Source organism: Herpailurus yagouaroundi, unplaced genomic scaffold, assembly GCF_014898765.1.
Source record: "Herpailurus yagouaroundi ecotype Mexico unplaced genomic scaffold, PumYag 246, whole genome shotgun sequence".
Taxonomy (NCBI): domain Eukaryota; kingdom Metazoa; phylum Chordata; class Mammalia; order Carnivora; family Felidae; genus Herpailurus; species Herpailurus yagouaroundi.
Genome location: NW_024412463.1, coordinates 6,467,037 through 6,485,752, shown reverse-complemented (window position 1 = coordinate 6,485,752; position 18,716 = coordinate 6,467,037). Strand labels below are relative to the sequence as shown.

At 51.4% G+C, this 18,716-nt stretch overlaps 1 protein-coding gene across 1 annotated transcript; it reads right to left on the bottom strand.

Annotated features, from left to right (window-relative positions):
- Positions 1 to 458: 458 nt before the first annotated feature.
- Positions 459 to 9,980, bottom strand: FAM210B (family with sequence similarity 210 member B). Its single transcript, XM_040459670.1, has 3 exons — positions 9,745 to 9,980; positions 3,255 to 3,430; positions 459 to 2,794 (listed from the first exon to the last, which is right to left on the bottom strand). Exons 1-3 carry the CDS (start codon positions 9,928 to 9,930, stop codon positions 2,578 to 2,580), a joined length of 579 nt encoding a protein of 192 aa, XP_040315604.1. The 5' UTR covers positions 9,931 to 9,980; the 3' UTR covers positions 459 to 2,577.
- Positions 9,981 to 18,716: the final 8,736 nt, after the last annotated feature.

The window sequence follows — 18,716 nt, the reverse complement described above, 5'->3', positions numbered from 1 at the left end:
CAGAAGCTTCAAAACACAACTGAGCAGGGGCGCCTGGGTGGCTCAGTCGGGTGCTGACAGCTGAGCCTGGAGCCTGATTCTGTGACTCCCTCTCTCTCTGCCCCTCCCCCACTCGTTCTGTCTCAAAAACAAATATTAAAAAAAATTCAAAACATAGTAGAGCTTCAGTGGTCCATCCAGTTAATCCCCGAGGGACAAAGGAGGCTTTGCTCCTCAGTCTTGAGCTAAACCAACCTCTCCATCCCCAGGATATTTCACACACCATCCACCCAAGCGTCGTTCATACGACATGACTAACTTCTCCAGTGACACCGGCTAAACTGCCATTTCCCCAAACCCACACGAGCAAAGAAAATAGCTCATTGTGTTAGCACAACATTGACACACGAGTCACACGCCGTGCTGCTTCATAACCGGCAACAGTTCCGGCTCCCCCGCAAGAGGAATGCAAAGTTCTCTGTAGGCTACAAAGATGTTTATTTGTTTTCACGGAACTTAAGCGGCTCCTTTTGTCAGATACAAAATTAGGGCTGAGCAATGGCTTACATTTTTAAAATAGAGCATGTTTTATTCCCCTAGTTCCATAAAAACAGTGTTAAGTACGAGCAATCTGTACATCTTGCTGGTGAATTCACATAGTCCCTGACCCTCTGATTTCATCGTCTCCAGTGTCTCTGTTCTGTTGGGACCACCGGCCGGAGTGGAGTGGAGTGGAGGTGGGGCTCACTCAGGAGAGAAGGCCATGGCTATTTGGTTTGATGATTGGTTTTATTGCTTGCCCTGTCTTTCCACTTCCTCCATGGAATCAAAGTTTCAGATTTCAGCTCTTAAACCTGAGGGACTGTCAGCTTTTCTTGCATAGGCATTGCTGGGGATCTGAAAGGTATGGAGACCGGCAGAGAAGGTGGTTGGGAGCACGAAGCCAACTGTGTAGACAGACCAGGCCACAGGAGGAATTGCCCACATTCCATGAGGCCTCTCACTGAACCGTGTAGATGTCCTTGGAATTAGATCCCAGAAAGGCAGTTCCAAGGTTCAATGGGTAAAACCTTTTGGCAAGGGGCTCATTGCTTTAAAAGGGGAGAAAAAAAGCCACTTTAAAGATGTTGCAAGTGGAGAATTTGTCCCACAGAGCTTCTTGGAAAAGAACTGAAATTACGGACATAGGTTGCTGAGGCTTAACCAGGGAACTGTCAGCAGCCAGGTGTAAAAGGATGGTCAGTTTATGGCATCTTGAGTTCTCTGTCACACACGTAATCAGGCAAACAAACAAAACCTGGAACTCCCTCGACCATGGTGGCAGGGCAGACTTTGTTGAATTGGGTTCCTAGTGTGGACAGTGCTTTGTGTGGGCAGGGCCTGGAGGGTACATTACGTGGATCCCACAGAAAGCAATTCTCTCTGGTTTGCCTGCTCCTATCTGCTTCGAGGACAAAAATCTCAATTTGGACCTGTGTGCCTGAGTTTCTGTTCTTAACTAATGTCCTTAACAGCAAATGGGAAGACCTCAGGTCAGGTCAAACACCCTTTACCGGGTAAAACTGGCTCAACGGAAAGTATTTACACATCCCCTCCCCCAGCTGGGGTGTATTATTTTGCATTATTTCCGCACTTGCGTCCCATTTACAGCAAGTGCTACTAAGTTTCCTTTCTAGAGAGTGATACAAAATCTTTTCCTATAGAACATAATTTCAACTCAATTAAAAACGGGAATAGCAACACAATGTAAACATTGTGACCGCAGTTCTGGAATGTCTGAAGCTGGAGATCTAGATTGAGCAAAGATTGTCTGAGCTTTCTGCATGCGCAGTGTCCAAATTCACCCGTGGACCAGGCCCGGCAGAAGCCAAGTGATGCCATTAGGACTGGACAAAGTTTCTGTATTTTACCTAAACAGGGACAAATGGCCTAGTTTCACGAAATGAGAGAAAACCTGCCTGAGGTAGGCGATCACCCTGTCCAGATGTGAAGGTTGTTGAGGATCAATGAAACACACCAGAAATACTTGTGGGTTTTCTTCCCCCCGAAACAAGTATAACCAATGTCAAAGTGTTGATGCTAATTTAGATCCTGATTACCTACTGGGAAATCTTAAATTCTGCTTCATTAATTGTGGCCCTGGCAGCTGTTTTGCAGAATATTGCTTATTAAACCGCAGGCAGCCTGACAGCAGATATTGGATAAAGGGGAATTTTTAAAACCAGCTTAATGAATCACTGTCCTTTAAGAAGTGGAGCAGAGATGAATCCCTGGGGCTTCTCCAGACGAGAACCTCACCACCGATCTTCCAGAAGGAATGTTTTGTGGAGGTGACAACTCGATTTGTGATGTTCTGCTGACATTTTAGATTAGGTATACAAGCCCTGTGATAAACAGCATTTGCAACATGTGTGGAGCAAAATGATTACAATTATTAACAGAAACCCTGGATTTTGCTGGGAAAGGTAAAACTTATTCGTGAGAACATAGCAATTAGCTTCCTGTCCCCACCCTACCCCCCAAAAGCTATATCCTAAGACTAACCCCAAATTTCTATCTAAAAGAACTAGGTTTGCAGGCCCGCAACTGAAGAGTTCATCAAGGCTTTGCAGCTGGAGGTTTAAAAAATCCCACTTTGCGAAAATATCTGACGATGAAGGGCACGGAAACCAAGGTAATGCTGATTCTCACGGGTGCAAACAGCTTGTGGATGGCGTAGGCCACCACGAAGGTACTTGTGCCCGCCGCCATTTTTGACTGTACCAGTGACTCCTTAAATCCGAGTTTAAGCAGGACTGCAGACATGTCCACACCGCTGGGGGAAGAGGCAAAAAACGAGACAGAGAGAGAGAGAGAGAGAGAGAGAGAGAGAGATTATTACTGCAAGGGATTAGACAATCAATTTGCCTCTAAGATTTATGGTATTTAAAAAATTTAGGGCGCCTGGGTGGCTCAGTCGGTTAAGCGGCTGACTTCGGCTCAGGTCATGATCTCGCAGTCCGTGAGTTCAAGTCCCGCGTCAAGCTCTGTGCTGACAGCTAAGAGCCTGGAGCCTGCTTCGGATTCTGTGTCTCGCTCTCTCTCTCTCTCTCTCTGCCCCTCCCCTGCTCACGCCTCTGCCGCTCTCTCTCTCTCTCTCAAAAATAAACAAACATTAAAAAAAAATTAAAAATTTAAATGTGCTGAAAGTTGCAGATGTATAAAAAATTCATAGGAAAAGTGTTCTCATTCACCAAGAATCCTACATGATAGTCTGTTACTGTCAGAGACCTTACCTTGAAATGACCGTGTAAAATACGCCCAAGGAGATCAAGGAGATTCCAATGTGCAGCGACACTCCAACAGCACCATACTCTTGAAAAATCTTTCTCAGCTGCTGTGACTTGCTTGGCTTTTTCTCCTCTGTGCTGCCGCCGTCCCTGCCTGTCGTCGCAGTGATTTTGCCGGGGTCCTGTGCACAGACCACAGAAGGGGAGATGTGCTGGGGCAGGAATCAGTGGCTTTCGTGTCGCACAGGGTTCCGCTCTCCTTCCTACCCAGTGAGAGACCAGCTGCTGTCCTTCCTCAGTCAGCCGAGGCTCCTGCCCATGTCAACACTAAGCGTGCTGAAAGGCTGGGTATCGGGTATGATCAACAGAATGATGGGCCCCCAAGATGTCCAGCTCCTAGTCTCCAGAACCTGTGAATATGTTACCTTACGTGGTAAAAGGTAAGATTTTGCAGATGTGACTACATTAAGGGTCTTGAGATGGGTAGATCATCACTGATTTCCCGAGTGGGACCAATGGAATCACAAGGGTCCTTATAAGTGAAGAGAGGGAGGCAGGAGGGTCAGGGAAGGTGTGAAGACAGAAGCAGAGTCATAAGCACAGGGGCGGCCCTGCGGCTTTGGAAGCCGGAGGAAGGGGCCACAGGCCAGTGAGTGCATGTGGCCTGTAGGAACTGGAGAGGTCAGGAAATGGATTCTCCCTCAGAGCCTCCAGAAGGAACCAGCTCTGCTAACGCCTTGACTTTAGCCCAGCTGAGACCCATTTTGGATTTCTGGCCTCCACACCTGTGAGGTAATAAATGTGTGTCATTTTAAGTCCCTGGATCTCTGGTGAGCTGTTAGAGCATCAACAGTAACTAAAACCTTGGGTTCACACACTTGGGGACAGGGATGATGCTTTATTAAGCACCTTCTCCGAGCCAGGCAAGGCTCAGGTGCTTCTCTCCACCTGCTATAGACTTTCGTCCTCACAACTGCCTTCTAGGTAGATCCTAACTTTCTTCCTAAATCACAGAGGAGCAACACAGGTTTCCAGAGGCCAAAGAATTGGCCCCAAGTCACCAAAACTAGAACCCAGGTAATCTGGGTCCACAGCCGGAGCACATGACACCCATCCTCGACTCCACAAAACAAGGGCGGTGTGTGCAAAATAAAATGGAGTGGAAGCTATGGTATATTTACCACCAGAATCGAGGTTTACCCCTGAGCTCTGGACAGAGGGAGGGATGATTCCTGGGCCATAAATGCCCTGCCCGGGGTTTGCATAGAAAGGACGCATCTATTAACATTTATTGAGCACCTACAGGGCCTGGATTGTTTGGGAGAAACAACCCAGGAACACTGGATTTCTTTAAAAAAAGAAACCTCCAGGGCTCCTGGTGGCTCAGTCAGTTAAGCATCTGACTTCTGCTCAGGTCATGATCTTACGGTTTACGGGTTCGAGCCCTGCGTCAGGCTCTGTGCTGAGAGCTCAGAGCCTGGAGGCTGCTTCGGATTCTGTGTCTCCCTCTCTCTCTGCCCCTCCCCAGCTTACGCTCTAAGTAAATAAACATTAAAAAAAAAATGTAAAAAGCTCCTTCTCAACATGGAGAGTGCCTTGCTTATGAGAGGATTTCTTGAATCCTAACGACCTGTGTCACAGCTCTTCCTGGGAGAAAGTATCTGGGTCAGTTAGCTCCGGTTCTTGGCTTGTAGCAGGATGGCTTTTGCCTCGTATTTTTAGAGTGTGCAGCATATGGAGCCACACTTCAAAGGCAAGAGGGAGGAGCGTGACAACCCAGAGTCCCCAGGAGGTAGGAACAGGACTCCCTGAGGGAAAATAAAACAACACAGGGACCCAGAGCAGCACCTCCAGACCCTGCAAGGTTCCTCTGGGCCGCAGGGGACCTCCCAGCCCGCTCCTACCCTGCTGGAGTCCCAGCCCTGCGGGCTTAAGCTCTGACTCAGCAAGTGGGGCGGGAGCCTTCGTAGGAGTTCCCAGGTGACCCAGATGCTGCTGGTCCGTTTGTACCTCTGTCCAGGGGTGCAGCGTCTGATTCTGTGCTTTGGGGTGAGGCCTGGGCGTTGGGATTAGTTATCAGTTGCCCGGGGTTGCCAGGTAAAGCCCCTGCTTCCCCATCCTGCTTCACCTCTCTCTGCTCTTTCCTGCCCTCAGCATGTTCTCCAGGAGGGTCTTCCCTTGTCCTCAGATGCACCTGCTGTGCAGCTCACTGGGGGCTCCTACCCATAAGCCTCGCTCTGGGAATTAATCTCAATTTCATTAAATGTTCGCATTCCTGGGAATCAAATGTGCAGGCCACTTGCAGAGTTACGAAAACAAAGACTTAACCAAAGGGGAGGGGCGGTTGAGATCCAGTACTGGGTCATGGGTCTCAGAGGGTGCATTTTTTTTTTTTTAATTAATTAAGTAACCTCTACACCCAACGTGGGGCTCGAACTGGCAACCCTGAGATCAAGAGTGGCACACCGCGACCGAGCCAGCTAGGCACTGCCCCCCCCGCCCCCCCCCCCCCCGCGAGTGCATTCTGATGGGCAGTAATGCGTCACTTATGAGAGGTTTTAGGAAAACCATCTGTGTCCTCAGGATAGGCCCCTTCTACTGAGCCAGGCCCCAGGCTTAGCACTTTAAAGGTGTCATTTCATAAAACCCCTCATAGTAAACCCATGAGTAGGCACCTCTGTGGCTCCCACTTAGACAGATGGGGGAGACTGAGGTTCTGGGGAAGCGGCAAACTGGCTGTGGGTGCCTGGCTGGGTCACTGCACGGGCCACCATGAGGCCACATGACTTCTGCAGTCAGACTCGCCTTCTTGTCCTGTAAAGGCTGAATATTGCTAAAGTTCTGGAACACTCTTCCAGGACTTCAAGGCTTTGGTGGGGAGAAGGGAAACCAGTCAGTGCCTTTAGGCTGGCCAGCACGTGTGATGTGTGATCGTCCCTTCCCTCCGAGCTTCCGTCTGGCTCTGGCACCCACCGGCCAGGAAGGCTGCTCAGAGCTCAAGTTCCTTCCGATAAACAAGGCCCCACCCGCCTTGTAGCTGCTGAGGAAGCCCTGGGACGGGAGCCGCCAGATGGCAGGCGCTGATAGGACGGTAATCTACAATCTACCTTCCAAGTGCCAGACAACGTTCTGAGGCTGAGGAGGGAGAAAGCCCCTTTCATTTTCCATCCTTGACACTTGGCCCGACCGAACTTCATCATGCCCTGTCAGTCCATTCACCAGAACTGAGCGGAGCTGTCTCTGTTGAGGGCTCTTTTCTTGGCAACCTCTATTTTGGCAAAATGCCTTTTGGCCAAAAAAGAAAAATACAGAGGCAGCCAAACTTCCAGCTACAGAATAAGCAGCATCTACTGCAAAACAACGGGAGGGATAAACTATTCAGACACGATGGACCACCTCCTGTTAGGCAGCAGCAGGGTTCAGTGCTAACTTTCTAGAGTCTGAATCTTGGACGGTTTTCTTCCTTTCATCGTGGTAAAGGGAAGTATCTTTAAGCATTGTGAGCCATTCGGTTTTCTTCCTAACCCTGAAGGAGACTGAAGAGGCTAAAATAAAGGAATTTGGGAGGGGGTGACTTGTAAGAGTGGGAGTTTCTCAGGCATTCATTTCTTTGTGAAATAACGCTTCAGGTACCTGTGATATGATGTGTTAGGCACTGCCCAGGGTGCATAAAACAGTATACATCCCCTAGCATCTGTGCTTAGCCAAAGTGCTTTTACATCCTTGCGTGTGTGTGTGTGTGTGTGTGTGTGTGTGTGTGTGAGAGAGAGAGAGAGAGAGAGAGAGAGAGAGAGAGAGAGAGACTCCCTCCTCCCCTCAATCCTAATAGTTATTAAAATACAAAAGGCTATTTGAGAAGGGGCAGGAAGGTTTGAGGAATGAGCCAAAGATTTTGTTCAAGAGTTGCTCACATTGTTTGGAGTGACACCTGTTTTCACTGGGCCACTAGGTAACGATAATACCAACCACTACATTGTGTTTACTTTGTATCAAGCATGGCTCCGAGTGCTCTGAAAATATTAATGAAGATCATGCAACAACAACCCCGTGAGACAGGCACTACTGTTATCCTCACCTAACGGAAGAGGATCCGGGAAGCCCAGAGAGGTTGAGTTAACTTTCAGAAGGTCACGCAGGAATTATCTGTCAGAGCTGGAATCGGAACCTGCCGAATCTGGTTCCGAGACTTCCGCTCTTAATAACTAGGCTCTGCGCCTCACTTACTCACGGATAACAGCTCTATCTTACAGGCACTGCTGTAAGTGTAGGGGACAGCAATGAACGAGACAGACAAAACTCTACCCTCAGGGGGCCTAGGGTCTAGTGGGAGGGTAGGGGCAATAAACAAAAGCAAAGCATCAGGGCAGCTAGATGTGACAAGTGCCGTGGAGAAACACCAAGGAGGGCAGGCAGACGGGTCGGACTGTGGGCAGGGACGCTGCCGGTTTAAATAAGGTCATCAGGAAGGGGCTCCCTGAAAAGATAGCACGTGAGCAGAACCGACAGAGATGAAGACACTGGGGCTCAAAGAGAGCCAGTCATCTCCCCAAGGTTTCCCTCCCGTAGTGTGAGTGCGGGCAGGCTAGGCAGCTCTGTTAGCTGACACGCAGGCCACGGAATTGGGTTAAGAGAAAAAGGGCAGGATTCTCCCAGTTACAGTGGAGACTCCCTGCTGAAGGCAGACGTGGGTGCGACTCTCAGGTACTTAAATTCCTGGCACATTTGGAGACCCTAGCCGCACTCCCTACTCCCAGAGGCCAAAACCAAGGTGCCTGTGAGTAACCAGGGGCAGTTGACAGGGGCACCCCTCCACCTGCTCTCAGGCCCCCCCGGGGAAGTGTCTTCTCAGGGAGGTGACACTTTGATGAGTATGTTCTGTCCTAGCATCCTGTTAGGTTCGATCCCACTTGGATCCTGCCCATCTACCAGTAGCTCACGGGGCCCTGTGATTTACACATTTACTGTGACAATGACAACAATAGCTAACGTTAATTTAGAACGTACCCGATGCCAGGTACTACACACATTATTACCTTGTTTCACACTCAAGCTCCATGAAATGTGAATTATTAACATCCCATTTCATGGGCGAAGAAACTGAGAAATAGAGAAGTGAAGGAATCTGATCAAGGCCACAGAACTAGTGAGTAGAGACAGGAATGCAGGGACTCTGCGACCACACTCGTCACCACTGTATACACACATCATGCACATACATACACACGTTCGCACATGCTCACATACACAAACCTGCCAGTGCCTGGGCCTGGGCTGGGGACAAAGCTAATACTGGCTGACGGGACACACAAGCAAGTCAGGAGACCATTCCAGGTGGTAAGTGCAGGACCGATGGGGGGGAGGGGGAGGGCAGTGGAGGCACCCAAGGTATCACTGGTGGTCAGGGAAGGCTTCCTGGAGGAAGGGACAGGTGGGCTGATCCACGAAGAATCACTAGGAGGCACCCAGATATGTGTAGAGGGCTCAAGACTTAGAGACAGGATCTACTGGTTACCAGACGGTGGAACAGGAGGCAGAGTCAGGGTGTGAGTCCCCAGGGAACCATCATTCAGGAAGCTCCACGGGCACTGTGCTCAGGCCTGCTTCCCAGCTCTTCTGGGGAAGGTCCGACTTTTAGCCCTTTGAAAGGTCAGCAAGCTGGCTCAGAGCCTTCGGCCTCCTTGGGGTGAGGTCACTCACACAGCTGGGGAGTGGAGGGGCTGAATCCCATCCCCTGGTGAAGGGACGGAAGCGGGCAAGGCCTGAGGCACTCCTCCGCAGGAGGCCGGGTTCTTGGAGTCCCAGCTTGTTAGGTCCTGTGTCTCCAGACCGCACTACTTTACTACTGTTTTTCTTTAAGAAGATGAACTTAAAAAACAAACAAACAAACCTGTAACTTTTTTTTTTTTTTTAAAGGAAAGTCCCGTATTACCACTCCGAAGGGAAAGAGTTTTCACTTACCACACATAGAAGGCAACTGAAATGAAACAGGATGAAAAACCGTGTGTTTCTTGCCCGAGTCTTGCCTGAAGTCTGGCAGGGAGGCCTGGTCTTTTGGTTAGATAAAAAGGAGCAGCTGCAAGTGCTGGGAGGTGTTCAGGGCGGCAGCACCCCCGGAGCCGTTCTCCCCCGCGCAGTGCGGGGGACGTTCCAGAGCCACTTGCAGAGGGAACAACTCTGACAGCCAAGTGAAGGCCTTAATACCAAGTTCAAGCCCCAGCTATAATACTCTGGGCTACCACCACTGTGCCGGCCGACGCTCTGGGAACCTGGGGCTCTGCCAGAGACCGTGTGACCTTGGGCAGATCACCAGACCTCCCTGAGCCTCAGTTTCTCGGCCTGTCAATTGGGAGCCTCGCTACCTCGGCTCGTAGGGATTGGGGCCTTGGAACCCTGGAGGGGCTCGGCCTCGCACAGCTGGGCGAGCCAAGCTGTCCTTGCGCGGAGGTCGGCCGGGATCCGGTCGCCCCAGGAGCAGGGTGGGGGTGGGGAGGCTTACCTGGTGGCCTTGGCTGTGCCCGCGGGCTGCACGCAGCAGCGGGGCGTCGGGCCCGGGCCGGAGCAGCGGCAGCAACAGGGGCGGCGGCGCGCAGGGAGCAGCGGCACCCAGGAACCAGGTAGCGCGAGGCCGGACCCGGGCGCCCACCCGTCCCGCTGGGCCCAGCAGCGCCAGCAGCCCGGCCATGGCGCGCGGCGAAGCGCTGCCGCGGGCGCAGCGGACCCGAGTGGGAACGAGCGCCGGTGGGCGGGGCCCGCCGGAGCCAGAGCCCAGAGCGGCGTGGGCGGGACCGGAGCCGCGCGAACCCTTCCAGGCCCCGCCCACCCACCCGGCCCCTCCGGCTCCCGAGCCGCCCGATCCCTCCAGGCCCCGCCCACCAGACCCGCCCCTCCGGAACCCGAGCGGCACGCGGGGTGGGAGGGGCGGGAGCCGAACGCGGAGTGGGCGGGGCCGGACCCGGAGGCCCTGGCGGAGTTCGCGGGGCGGGAGATTCGCGCGTGTTCCCCACCTTTGGAGTTTATGCGGCGTGGATTTCTGCCGTGTTCTGTAGGTTGCAAGAGTCAGGGGGGCAGCCCAGATTCGAGAGTAAGGGGGTTAGACTCCTCCGACGTGATGGAAAGTGGCGAGGTCACGTGAGGAAGGCTTACGGGATGGGAAATATTGTTGTGACCATCTTTGAGAAATACAGTCGGCCACAGTATTTGATAACTATTAATTGATGATAGTGATAATAATAATCTTTGATTTCCATTCTACAGAAGAAGAAACTGAGGCTCAAAGATTTTCTCAGGCTTGACATCTTTAGAATTTTTTGGTTGAAATTAGAGGATTCTAAATGTTTCCAAATCTTTGCTATTTTAGGCAAAAAAGAATTTAGCACGGGGAATTAGTGCTTGGAAACTCATCGGAAAAGCTAGAGAAGTGGGCAGCAGGCTGAGCCCCCAGGAGACTCTCTGGACACACTATTGAGTGGCCAGCCAGAGAAGCAGCCCCCTCAGCCACAACTGGGAAGGTGGGCGTCAGGAGTTGGCCGGTGGAATGAATGAATTCTAGAACACACTGCCAGAGCTGTGATCCGGGGGGTCAGGAAACTGCTGCCACCGCACCTGCTTTCCAGCTCCCACAAAACAGGTTACTGGACTCTGGAAAGGGGGAGTTGTGTCTCTGCCACAAATACCCGCCCATACCCGCGGCCTGGCGACCGGACACCTGAATTCTGCTGCAGAAGGCCTCCGCGTCTCCGCAAACTTGTTTCCCAGCACCAAAGAGCCCAAGCCGCAGGACGACGCCTTTGCCCCATGTCCGCCTTCAGAATATTGTGTGAGTGCAACCAATTGGCAGAGACAAATTCACATCCAGAAACTCAACTGCAAAGGAGTCTTGGAAACCTTAGCCTTTCTGCCCGGAAGGTTCTGGAAGGAGCTGGGAATGGACGTGCCTAGATTCAGTTGGGCAGCGAATGAAAACTCTTTCCGGAACCCTCACGCTTCCACCCACCATGAAAAGCCCCTTCTGTCCCATTGGCTAGAACTGTGTCACATGATCCCTCTTAGCTGCAAGGGAGTCTGGAACTTGAGGATCTGGCAACCACAAGCCGAGCTGGCTTTGCTGCAGGCACGTTGTCTCCCCGAATACAGTTGAGGTTCTGTTGGCAAAGAGGTGGTGGAGGGTGGGCGGTGGGGGGGTAACTCACAGATGGTGCCACAGGCTGTGTGCACGTGTGGCAGGGAGTGGGTAACGTGAGAATGTGTGCAAGTGGGAAGCAGCACACGTTGACTCTGTGTGTGTGTGTGTGTGTGTGTGTGCGCGCGCGCGCGCGCGCGCGCACGCGTGTGAAGGGTTGAGATGGAAGGGGGTGAGGTGCTGAAGGAGAAAGATTCCTCCCTTCCAGCAGAGAAGCCCCTTTTCCCAGTTTCCAAGGGAACACGTTATTAATCTGCTCTGGGGTCCAGGGCCTGTGATTACTCACCGTGACTTGTGTCTATAGGAATGTGGGGGCTCCATATGCCCCCACACAGGCAGAGGGACTGTGTTAGGATGGAAAGTGGGCAGTGTTTGGGACCAACTGCTGTGTTTTTTCCCAGTGCATATTCTCTGGCCATACCTGAGTCTTCCTGTGGACAAGAGCATTTTTCTTCTCCTTCTCTTTCTTTGTTAGGTTATGCAGTGACTGTCGCAAATGTTTTCTGCCCAGAGGGGAAGCTTGAGTCTTGACTCATTGCCCCGGCCACCTCCCTGTATCCCTCCATGCCATTCCCCACCTCCTTCTGTTTCTGCCCCTTTTCCCAAGGCAAACCCAAGTGCCCCCACCCATCCAGCACTTCTTGCATCCCGTCTGTTCCTTTCTGATCAGCATTTATTATTCTGAACACTTGCTGTGGGCCAGGTACCGTGCTGTGTGAAAGGAAGGCCTTGTTGTTTCAAGATCTGGTGGCTAGCCTCATGGCTGTGGTGTGGTACAGGCCTGGCTTAGAGCCTGGCTCAGCCCTGAGCCGGGGCTCCAAATAAGTCTTTGCTAAGTGGCTCCAAATAAATTTTTGCTTCTTCCCTTGTAGGAGGTGGGAGTCATAGCATCCATCTCAAAGGGTGCTGTGAAAAGTGTACGTGATAACATGTTAAAAGCTGCAGAGCATTCTACGGTGTTGGTGCACCATGATTTACTTAATCCAGTCTCCTAGTAATGGATGTTATGGACTGAATGTTTGTGTCCCCTCATCCCACAAGTTCCTATGTCGAAGCACTAACTTTTGGTATGATAGTATTGGGAGATGAGGAATTTAGGAGGTAAATAGGGTGAGGTTAGGTCATAGCGTGGGCTCTCGTGATGGGATTAGTGCCCTTATAAGGCGTGGAAGAGGCCCCACACCCTCTCTCTGGCTGCCATGTAAGGCCACAGCGAGAAGGTGGCCAGCAAGCCAGGAAGATGGCTGTCACCGGCCCCGGACCAGGCTGTGGCACCCTGATCTCGGACTTCCAGCCTGCAGAACGGTGAGGCAGAAGCTTCAGGTGTTCAAGTCCCCAGTCTGTGGTATTTTGTTAAGGGAACCCAAGTGGACTCATACAGATTATAATGGATATATATATAGGTGATTTCCTTTTTTTTTTTTTTTTTCTTTTTGCTCTTATAACGTGGACTTAATGACCAAGTCTCCCAGCCCTTTTTTCAATACCAATTATGTGTGATGTTTTGCAGCAGCAGATCGCATTAGTAACTCTCTCCGTGAAATAATCTCATCCCTTCATGTACTGGCGTGTTCAGCGTGTCCTTACTGGGTACTGATGATGTGTGTGGGCTTTGCTTCCATCATGCAGCGCCTACTGATACTTGTCCCTGTGCGGAGGGAGATGTGCATTTGCTCATTTGTTCAGCATCTATGCATTCAGCATCCATGTGGTGCTAAGTGTTGTGCTAGGCATGAAGGAGACGGAGAAGTACAGGTCCGGTTCTAGTCATTGAGGCGACACACACAGAAAGAGCCCTCGACTCCTTCATTCCTAGGATGTGGGGCTCCCCCCGCACCCCTTAGGCTGGTGTTGACAAGGGTCACCAGCGGTAGCTGCAGCGTCTCACTTCAGAGTGACCCCTTTCTCCTTCTGGCTCACCCCGTGGGAGCCCTGCCCCTGTTTGAACTTGGACTCACTTTGGGTCATCTTCTCTGCTTTTCTCCATCTCTCTGGGGAAGAATCCGGGCTGAGAACGTGGGCCATGGGGGCAGACGCACCTGGGTGTGATTCTGAGTCTGCCACTTACTAACTGTGGCACCCTGGCAAATGACTCCCATCTCGATGCCTTGGGGTCCTTGTCTCTGAAATGTGGACAATGACGGTAAGCACCTCAGTGCTGGTGTGAGGCTTGAGTTGGACACCAGCGTTCAAGTGCTTCGCCTACTGCCTGGCCTGTGGTGGGAGCTCAGAAAACGTGTGTGGTAAGGAGATGCTGAACCCTCCCGCCCCACTTCCTGCCTTGTTGGGTTCTCTCTTTTTTCCACTAATAAGTAGAAGACTGGGGACTGATGACACTTTGGGGTTTGGGGCCAAGATCTTGGGGCTCTGGGGTCAGATTTCCTGGGGGCGTGCCCCTGCTTTACTGTGCACTATGTGACTAAAGAAGTCACTCAACGTCTCTGAACCTCGGTTCTTTGTGAAATGGGAACGATGACTGTACCCACCTGACAGGGTTGCTGTGAACATTAAGAGGAACTGTGCACACAGGGTACTTGGAATGGGGTCTGGAGCATACAATGCCCTCCAGAAAGCTAGTCATAGTACACGTGGTGTGTACTTCATCCGTCCATCCATCCATTCATTCATTCATTCTGAGGAGAGGGTGAATGATGTGGGGGAGACATAAATAAAGGCTTCGAGGTGGGGGGCTCGGGGCGTGGGACCTGAGCTGTCCAGTTCAGTGAAGCCACTCAGGGAGAGACACTACTCATAAAACCACCCCTGAGAAAAATGTTGGAGGCTGGAGGTGCTGAGATGCACCTGAGACTCTCCCCTCGATTGTTTTGGAGACAGAAACAGATCGCCGTTTAGTGCTTAGGAAGGATCTGGATTAATCGGGACTCTGATCTCTGAAGATTTCTTTCTTTTTTGTGTGTGATGCCTGAAATGGTTGCTAATGAGAACGTCTGAAGTAGTTCCTAGTAACGATTTACTGACTATTGCCTTTACTGAATCACATCTGAAAAGCATGGGGTCTAACAGGACACAAAATCAATATCCATAAAGCAAACCAGCGCCTACCTGTTCTGTTGGCAATTGTGGTGATTTTAAAAGCTCGATTGATTTTTTTGTTTTGCCCCTAATAAATAATACTTGCTCACTGTAAGAAATAAAATTCAAATGAGATGGTGGGTATTTGTTTATTCCTTCAACAAACACGTTTTGAACACCTGAACTCAGTGCGGGGCACCATTCCAGGTGCTGGGGGCACACTCGTGACCTAGGAAGACACAACGTCCCGCGGAGCTTGTGCTCTACTGGGGAAGAGATGTTGGGGACATATAATTTAAAACAAAAGCTCCTGACAATCCAGAAAACCTTTTCACAGAAGGGAAAGAGAAATAAAACAGTTTTATTGTTGAATAAACATTAAGCCAGGGTGGGATACATATCACAGGCAATTCACCCAAGACTGAAAGAAATCTCACCCTTTTGTGCCACTGAGCAGTTGCAGCCCATTACGCCCGTGTTCTCAGGATAAACGATAACTTGCTCTCAAGGAAGAGGGTTTGAAAGCACCGTGTGTCACACACAGTTCATCTCAAATCCACCGGTAATTGGGACGGCCACTGTGATTGCTAATTGTCTCTCTCCAAAGCGATAGAAAAACTTCTCGTGTCTCTATGACAAGCCCGAGATTCTAACAGGGAGCTAGTCACCTAAGTGAGCCCCTCCCCTCCACTGCTATCTTTCTGCAGGGCCACATGTCAAAGAGATGGCTCTCAGACTCTGAAGAAACACATTTCTGGGTTGTAAAACTGGCAAGAGATGATCTCACCTTTAAAAAGCTTTGCGTGCATCTCGCAGGGGCAGAAAAGGAGTTTTCAACTTTTCTAAAGGAAATGCTCTAAGAAAAGGAGGGGTCTCTTTTTGCACCATGGAAAATTCATTAACATTTTTTAAGAATTAGTTTTGAGAGGGGCGCCTGGGTGGCGCAGTCGGTTAAGCGTCCGACTTCAGCCAGGTCACGATCTCGCAGTCTGTGAGTTCGAGCCCCGCGTCGGGCTCTGGGCTGATGGCTCAGAGCCTGGAGCCTGTTTCCGATTCTGTGTCTCCCTCTCTCTCTGCCTCTCGCCCGTTCATGCTCTGTCTCTCTCTGTCCCAAAAATAAATAAACGTTGAAAAAAAAAATTAAAAAAAAAAAAAAAAAGAATTAGTTTTGAGAAAGTGAGCAGGGAAGGAGCAGGGGGGGGTTGGTGGGTAGAGGATCTGAAGTGGACTCTGTGCTGACAGCAGAGAGCCTGATGCTGGGATTGAACTCATGAACCGTGAAATGACCTGGGCTGAAGCCAGTCGCTTAACTGAGCCACCCAGTTATTCCAAATCCTTTTTTTTCAACTTGATCTCACTCTTATATAGACAGGCATTAAGTAAGTATATTCTGATGTTGGGCAGCAGTAAGTGCCATGTGGAAGAGAGGTAAGGGATTGGGGAGTAGTGGGCGGGGTGATTTTAGATCAGCTGGTCTGGTAAATGTCATGGAAAAGTTTCTTGTGCCCTGAGCCCGCAGCAAGAGAACCAGGGAGGGTCCTTCCAGGAGCCAACATGGTTAGGGCCTTTGTGTCCTTCCAGGAAGCTTTCTACATGTGAATAGTCCCATCTAGTTTTGTCTTTTTTTTTCTTCCAAAAATGGGATTATAATGTGTCCTTCATTTGCTTTTTTACCCACTATCCTATCAAGGACATCTGTCTATGTGGGTAAATACAGAGCAGCCTAATCGTTCTGTTTTTTTTTTTTTTTAACATTTATTCATTTTTGAGAGACAAAGACAGCGTGCGCGGTGGAGGGGCAGACAGAGGGAGACACAGAATCCGAAGCAGGCTCCAGGCTCTAGGCTGACACAGAGCCCGACGTGGGGCTCGAACCCACAAACCGTGAGATCATGACCTGAGCTGAAGGGAGATGCTTAACCGACTGAGCCACCCAGGTGCTCCGACCTGATCTTTCTTTAAATGGCTGCATTGCATTCTCTGTGGTGGCCGTGCCAGAAGGGGGTTTACCCCTTTTCCTATTTGATGGACATTTAGGATCTTCCCAGTGGCGGTGAGAGTCAAGTTCCGGAGCGAAGCCCAGGTTCAAGCTGAAGCTACGTCACCTTCTTCCTGTAAGGCAGGAGGCAGGTCCTTACCCTGTGCCTCTGTTTCTGCATCTACAAGACGCGGACAGTGATAGCAGGTACATGATGGGAGAATTGTGAGGATTCAAAGTATTAACACATGGAAAGTGCTCAGAATACTGTCTAGCTCAGAAGAGTGGCTGTTAGCTATTATAAATTATATCAATAACTAATGGTTGTTCTCTTGTTGGGTTATAACTGTTTTCTCGTTCCCTCCTTCCCCTCCTCCCTTCTCTCCTCCCTCAAATATTTCTTGAGCATCTGTGATCTGCCCCGTATTGTGCCTGTTACCGGATGGAGGGCTCGGCGCGGTCCTTGCTCGTCCGGAGCTCCCATTTTGGGTGGAGTTGATGGACGGTGAACAAATAGCCAAGGGAGGATAGCGTCATGAATTGTGGGCATTGGGTGGTCGGAAAGGCCTCCCTGAGGAAGAGGCATTGGCCATCTGAAGGGTGCAAAGAAGCAGACACGGCGCGATCAGTGGGAAGAGGCTGCCAAGCACAGGAGGTGGCAGGGTGGCCTGTCCAAAGAGGTGAGCTTGGCGTGCTGGGGGGGGGGGGGGGCCGGAAAACTCAGAGGAGCCTGAGTGGCCGGAACAAGGAGTGAGGGGCATGGCCGGGCCAGAAAAAGTTGACAGGGGCCAGAGCAGTCGATTTCATTCTCGATGCAATGCTTTCAGCCCACGAGCACCGTAATCCTACGAGCGTGTTAATCAGGTCCCCCTGTGTTTCTGGAGTGCAGATGGACTGGGGGAGGAGAGACCGAAGCAGAGAGCCCCCGGGGGAGGATTTTGCAGGCTGGAGGGGGAGGGAGAGGAAGAGGGAGAGGAAGAGGGAGAGGGAACGTGCCTTGGGCTCTGGTGGTGACGTGGGGGCCACGTGGGAGGACACCAGATGCACGAGGGAAGACTTGGGGTGGGGCTAGGACAGAGAGGACTCCGGGATTGTCGGCCTCGCGAGGTCGCCGATAGCACGTGACTCCGGGTCGACCCGGCAATTGGAGAGCCCTGGCCCCGCCCCTGACCCTGGAGTTGGCCCCGCCCACCGATCTGGGGAGGGAGCCATTTTCACGGTTCCGCCCTGGAGGGCAGCAGGTGGTGTTGAGCCCGTCCGGACGCTGACTGAGCTCGGTTGAGGCCTCTGTATAAACTGCAAGCTTCTGGCGGTGGGGGCGGAGAGGTGTCCCTCCCCAGGTTCCCTGGCTGCTTAAAACTGCCCCTGGGGTGGCCTGCCTCCATCTCCCGTGTCTCTCTGTGCTGCGTGCGCTCCGTGCGCTGGCCGGTTTCGGATGCCAGGGGGACCCGGGCGTTGGCACCTGCAGGGCTCAGGACTTTACCCCCAGCTCCGGAGAGGCGGCGGGCCATCAACTGAGTGGGGAAGACGAAAAAAGAGCCGCCTTGTGGGGTAAGTCAAGATTCTCCTTTTGGAAAGGTTATATTCCAGGGTTTGCGAGAGACATCAGTGGGAACTGAGTCCCATTCGTCCGGGAAGCCAGGCACGCTGGGCCAGTTCTCAGGCTTCCACACGCAGGGACATTTTAAAGTGATGTTGGTACTTGGATGACCCGGAAATGCGTGCGCACGCACCAATCGCTCATTTGTCTCCTAGCAATTTGGAAGTGTTGCTCGTTAGCCTTCCTCGGTTGGCCTCAAGCTTTGGGCACCGTTCCGCCGTCCGGTTTTGACCTGGGTCAGTGTGTCCTAGAACACTGGGCTCTAGCCTGGCACCGCCACCGACTGGTTTGTGGGAGTGACAAGCAAGTGTTTTGAAGTCCTTTAGCCTAGTACATCCTCACCATGTTCTCTCTGTAAGATGGTGACAAGTACCCAGGACCACCACGCCAACGAGGAACTCAGCAGGCAGGGGAAGCATCCTGGAGGGGTCTTGGGTGGGTGGGGGGCAAAGCCATTTGATTTGCTCAGTTTCCCCTTTTTTAATAGATTTCCAAGAAAAAGGGTGGCAGGTGGGGAGGCATTTGACCTGCCAATACGTCTCCAGGAATAACGGTTTTTATTACTTCCAGATGCGGGCTGCTGGCGTTTGACTTTTAGTACTGCTAGTGGCTTGTTAGCTGGCCTTGGCCAAGTTACTTAACCTCTCTGAGTTTATTTCCTTCTCTGTGAAATGGAGA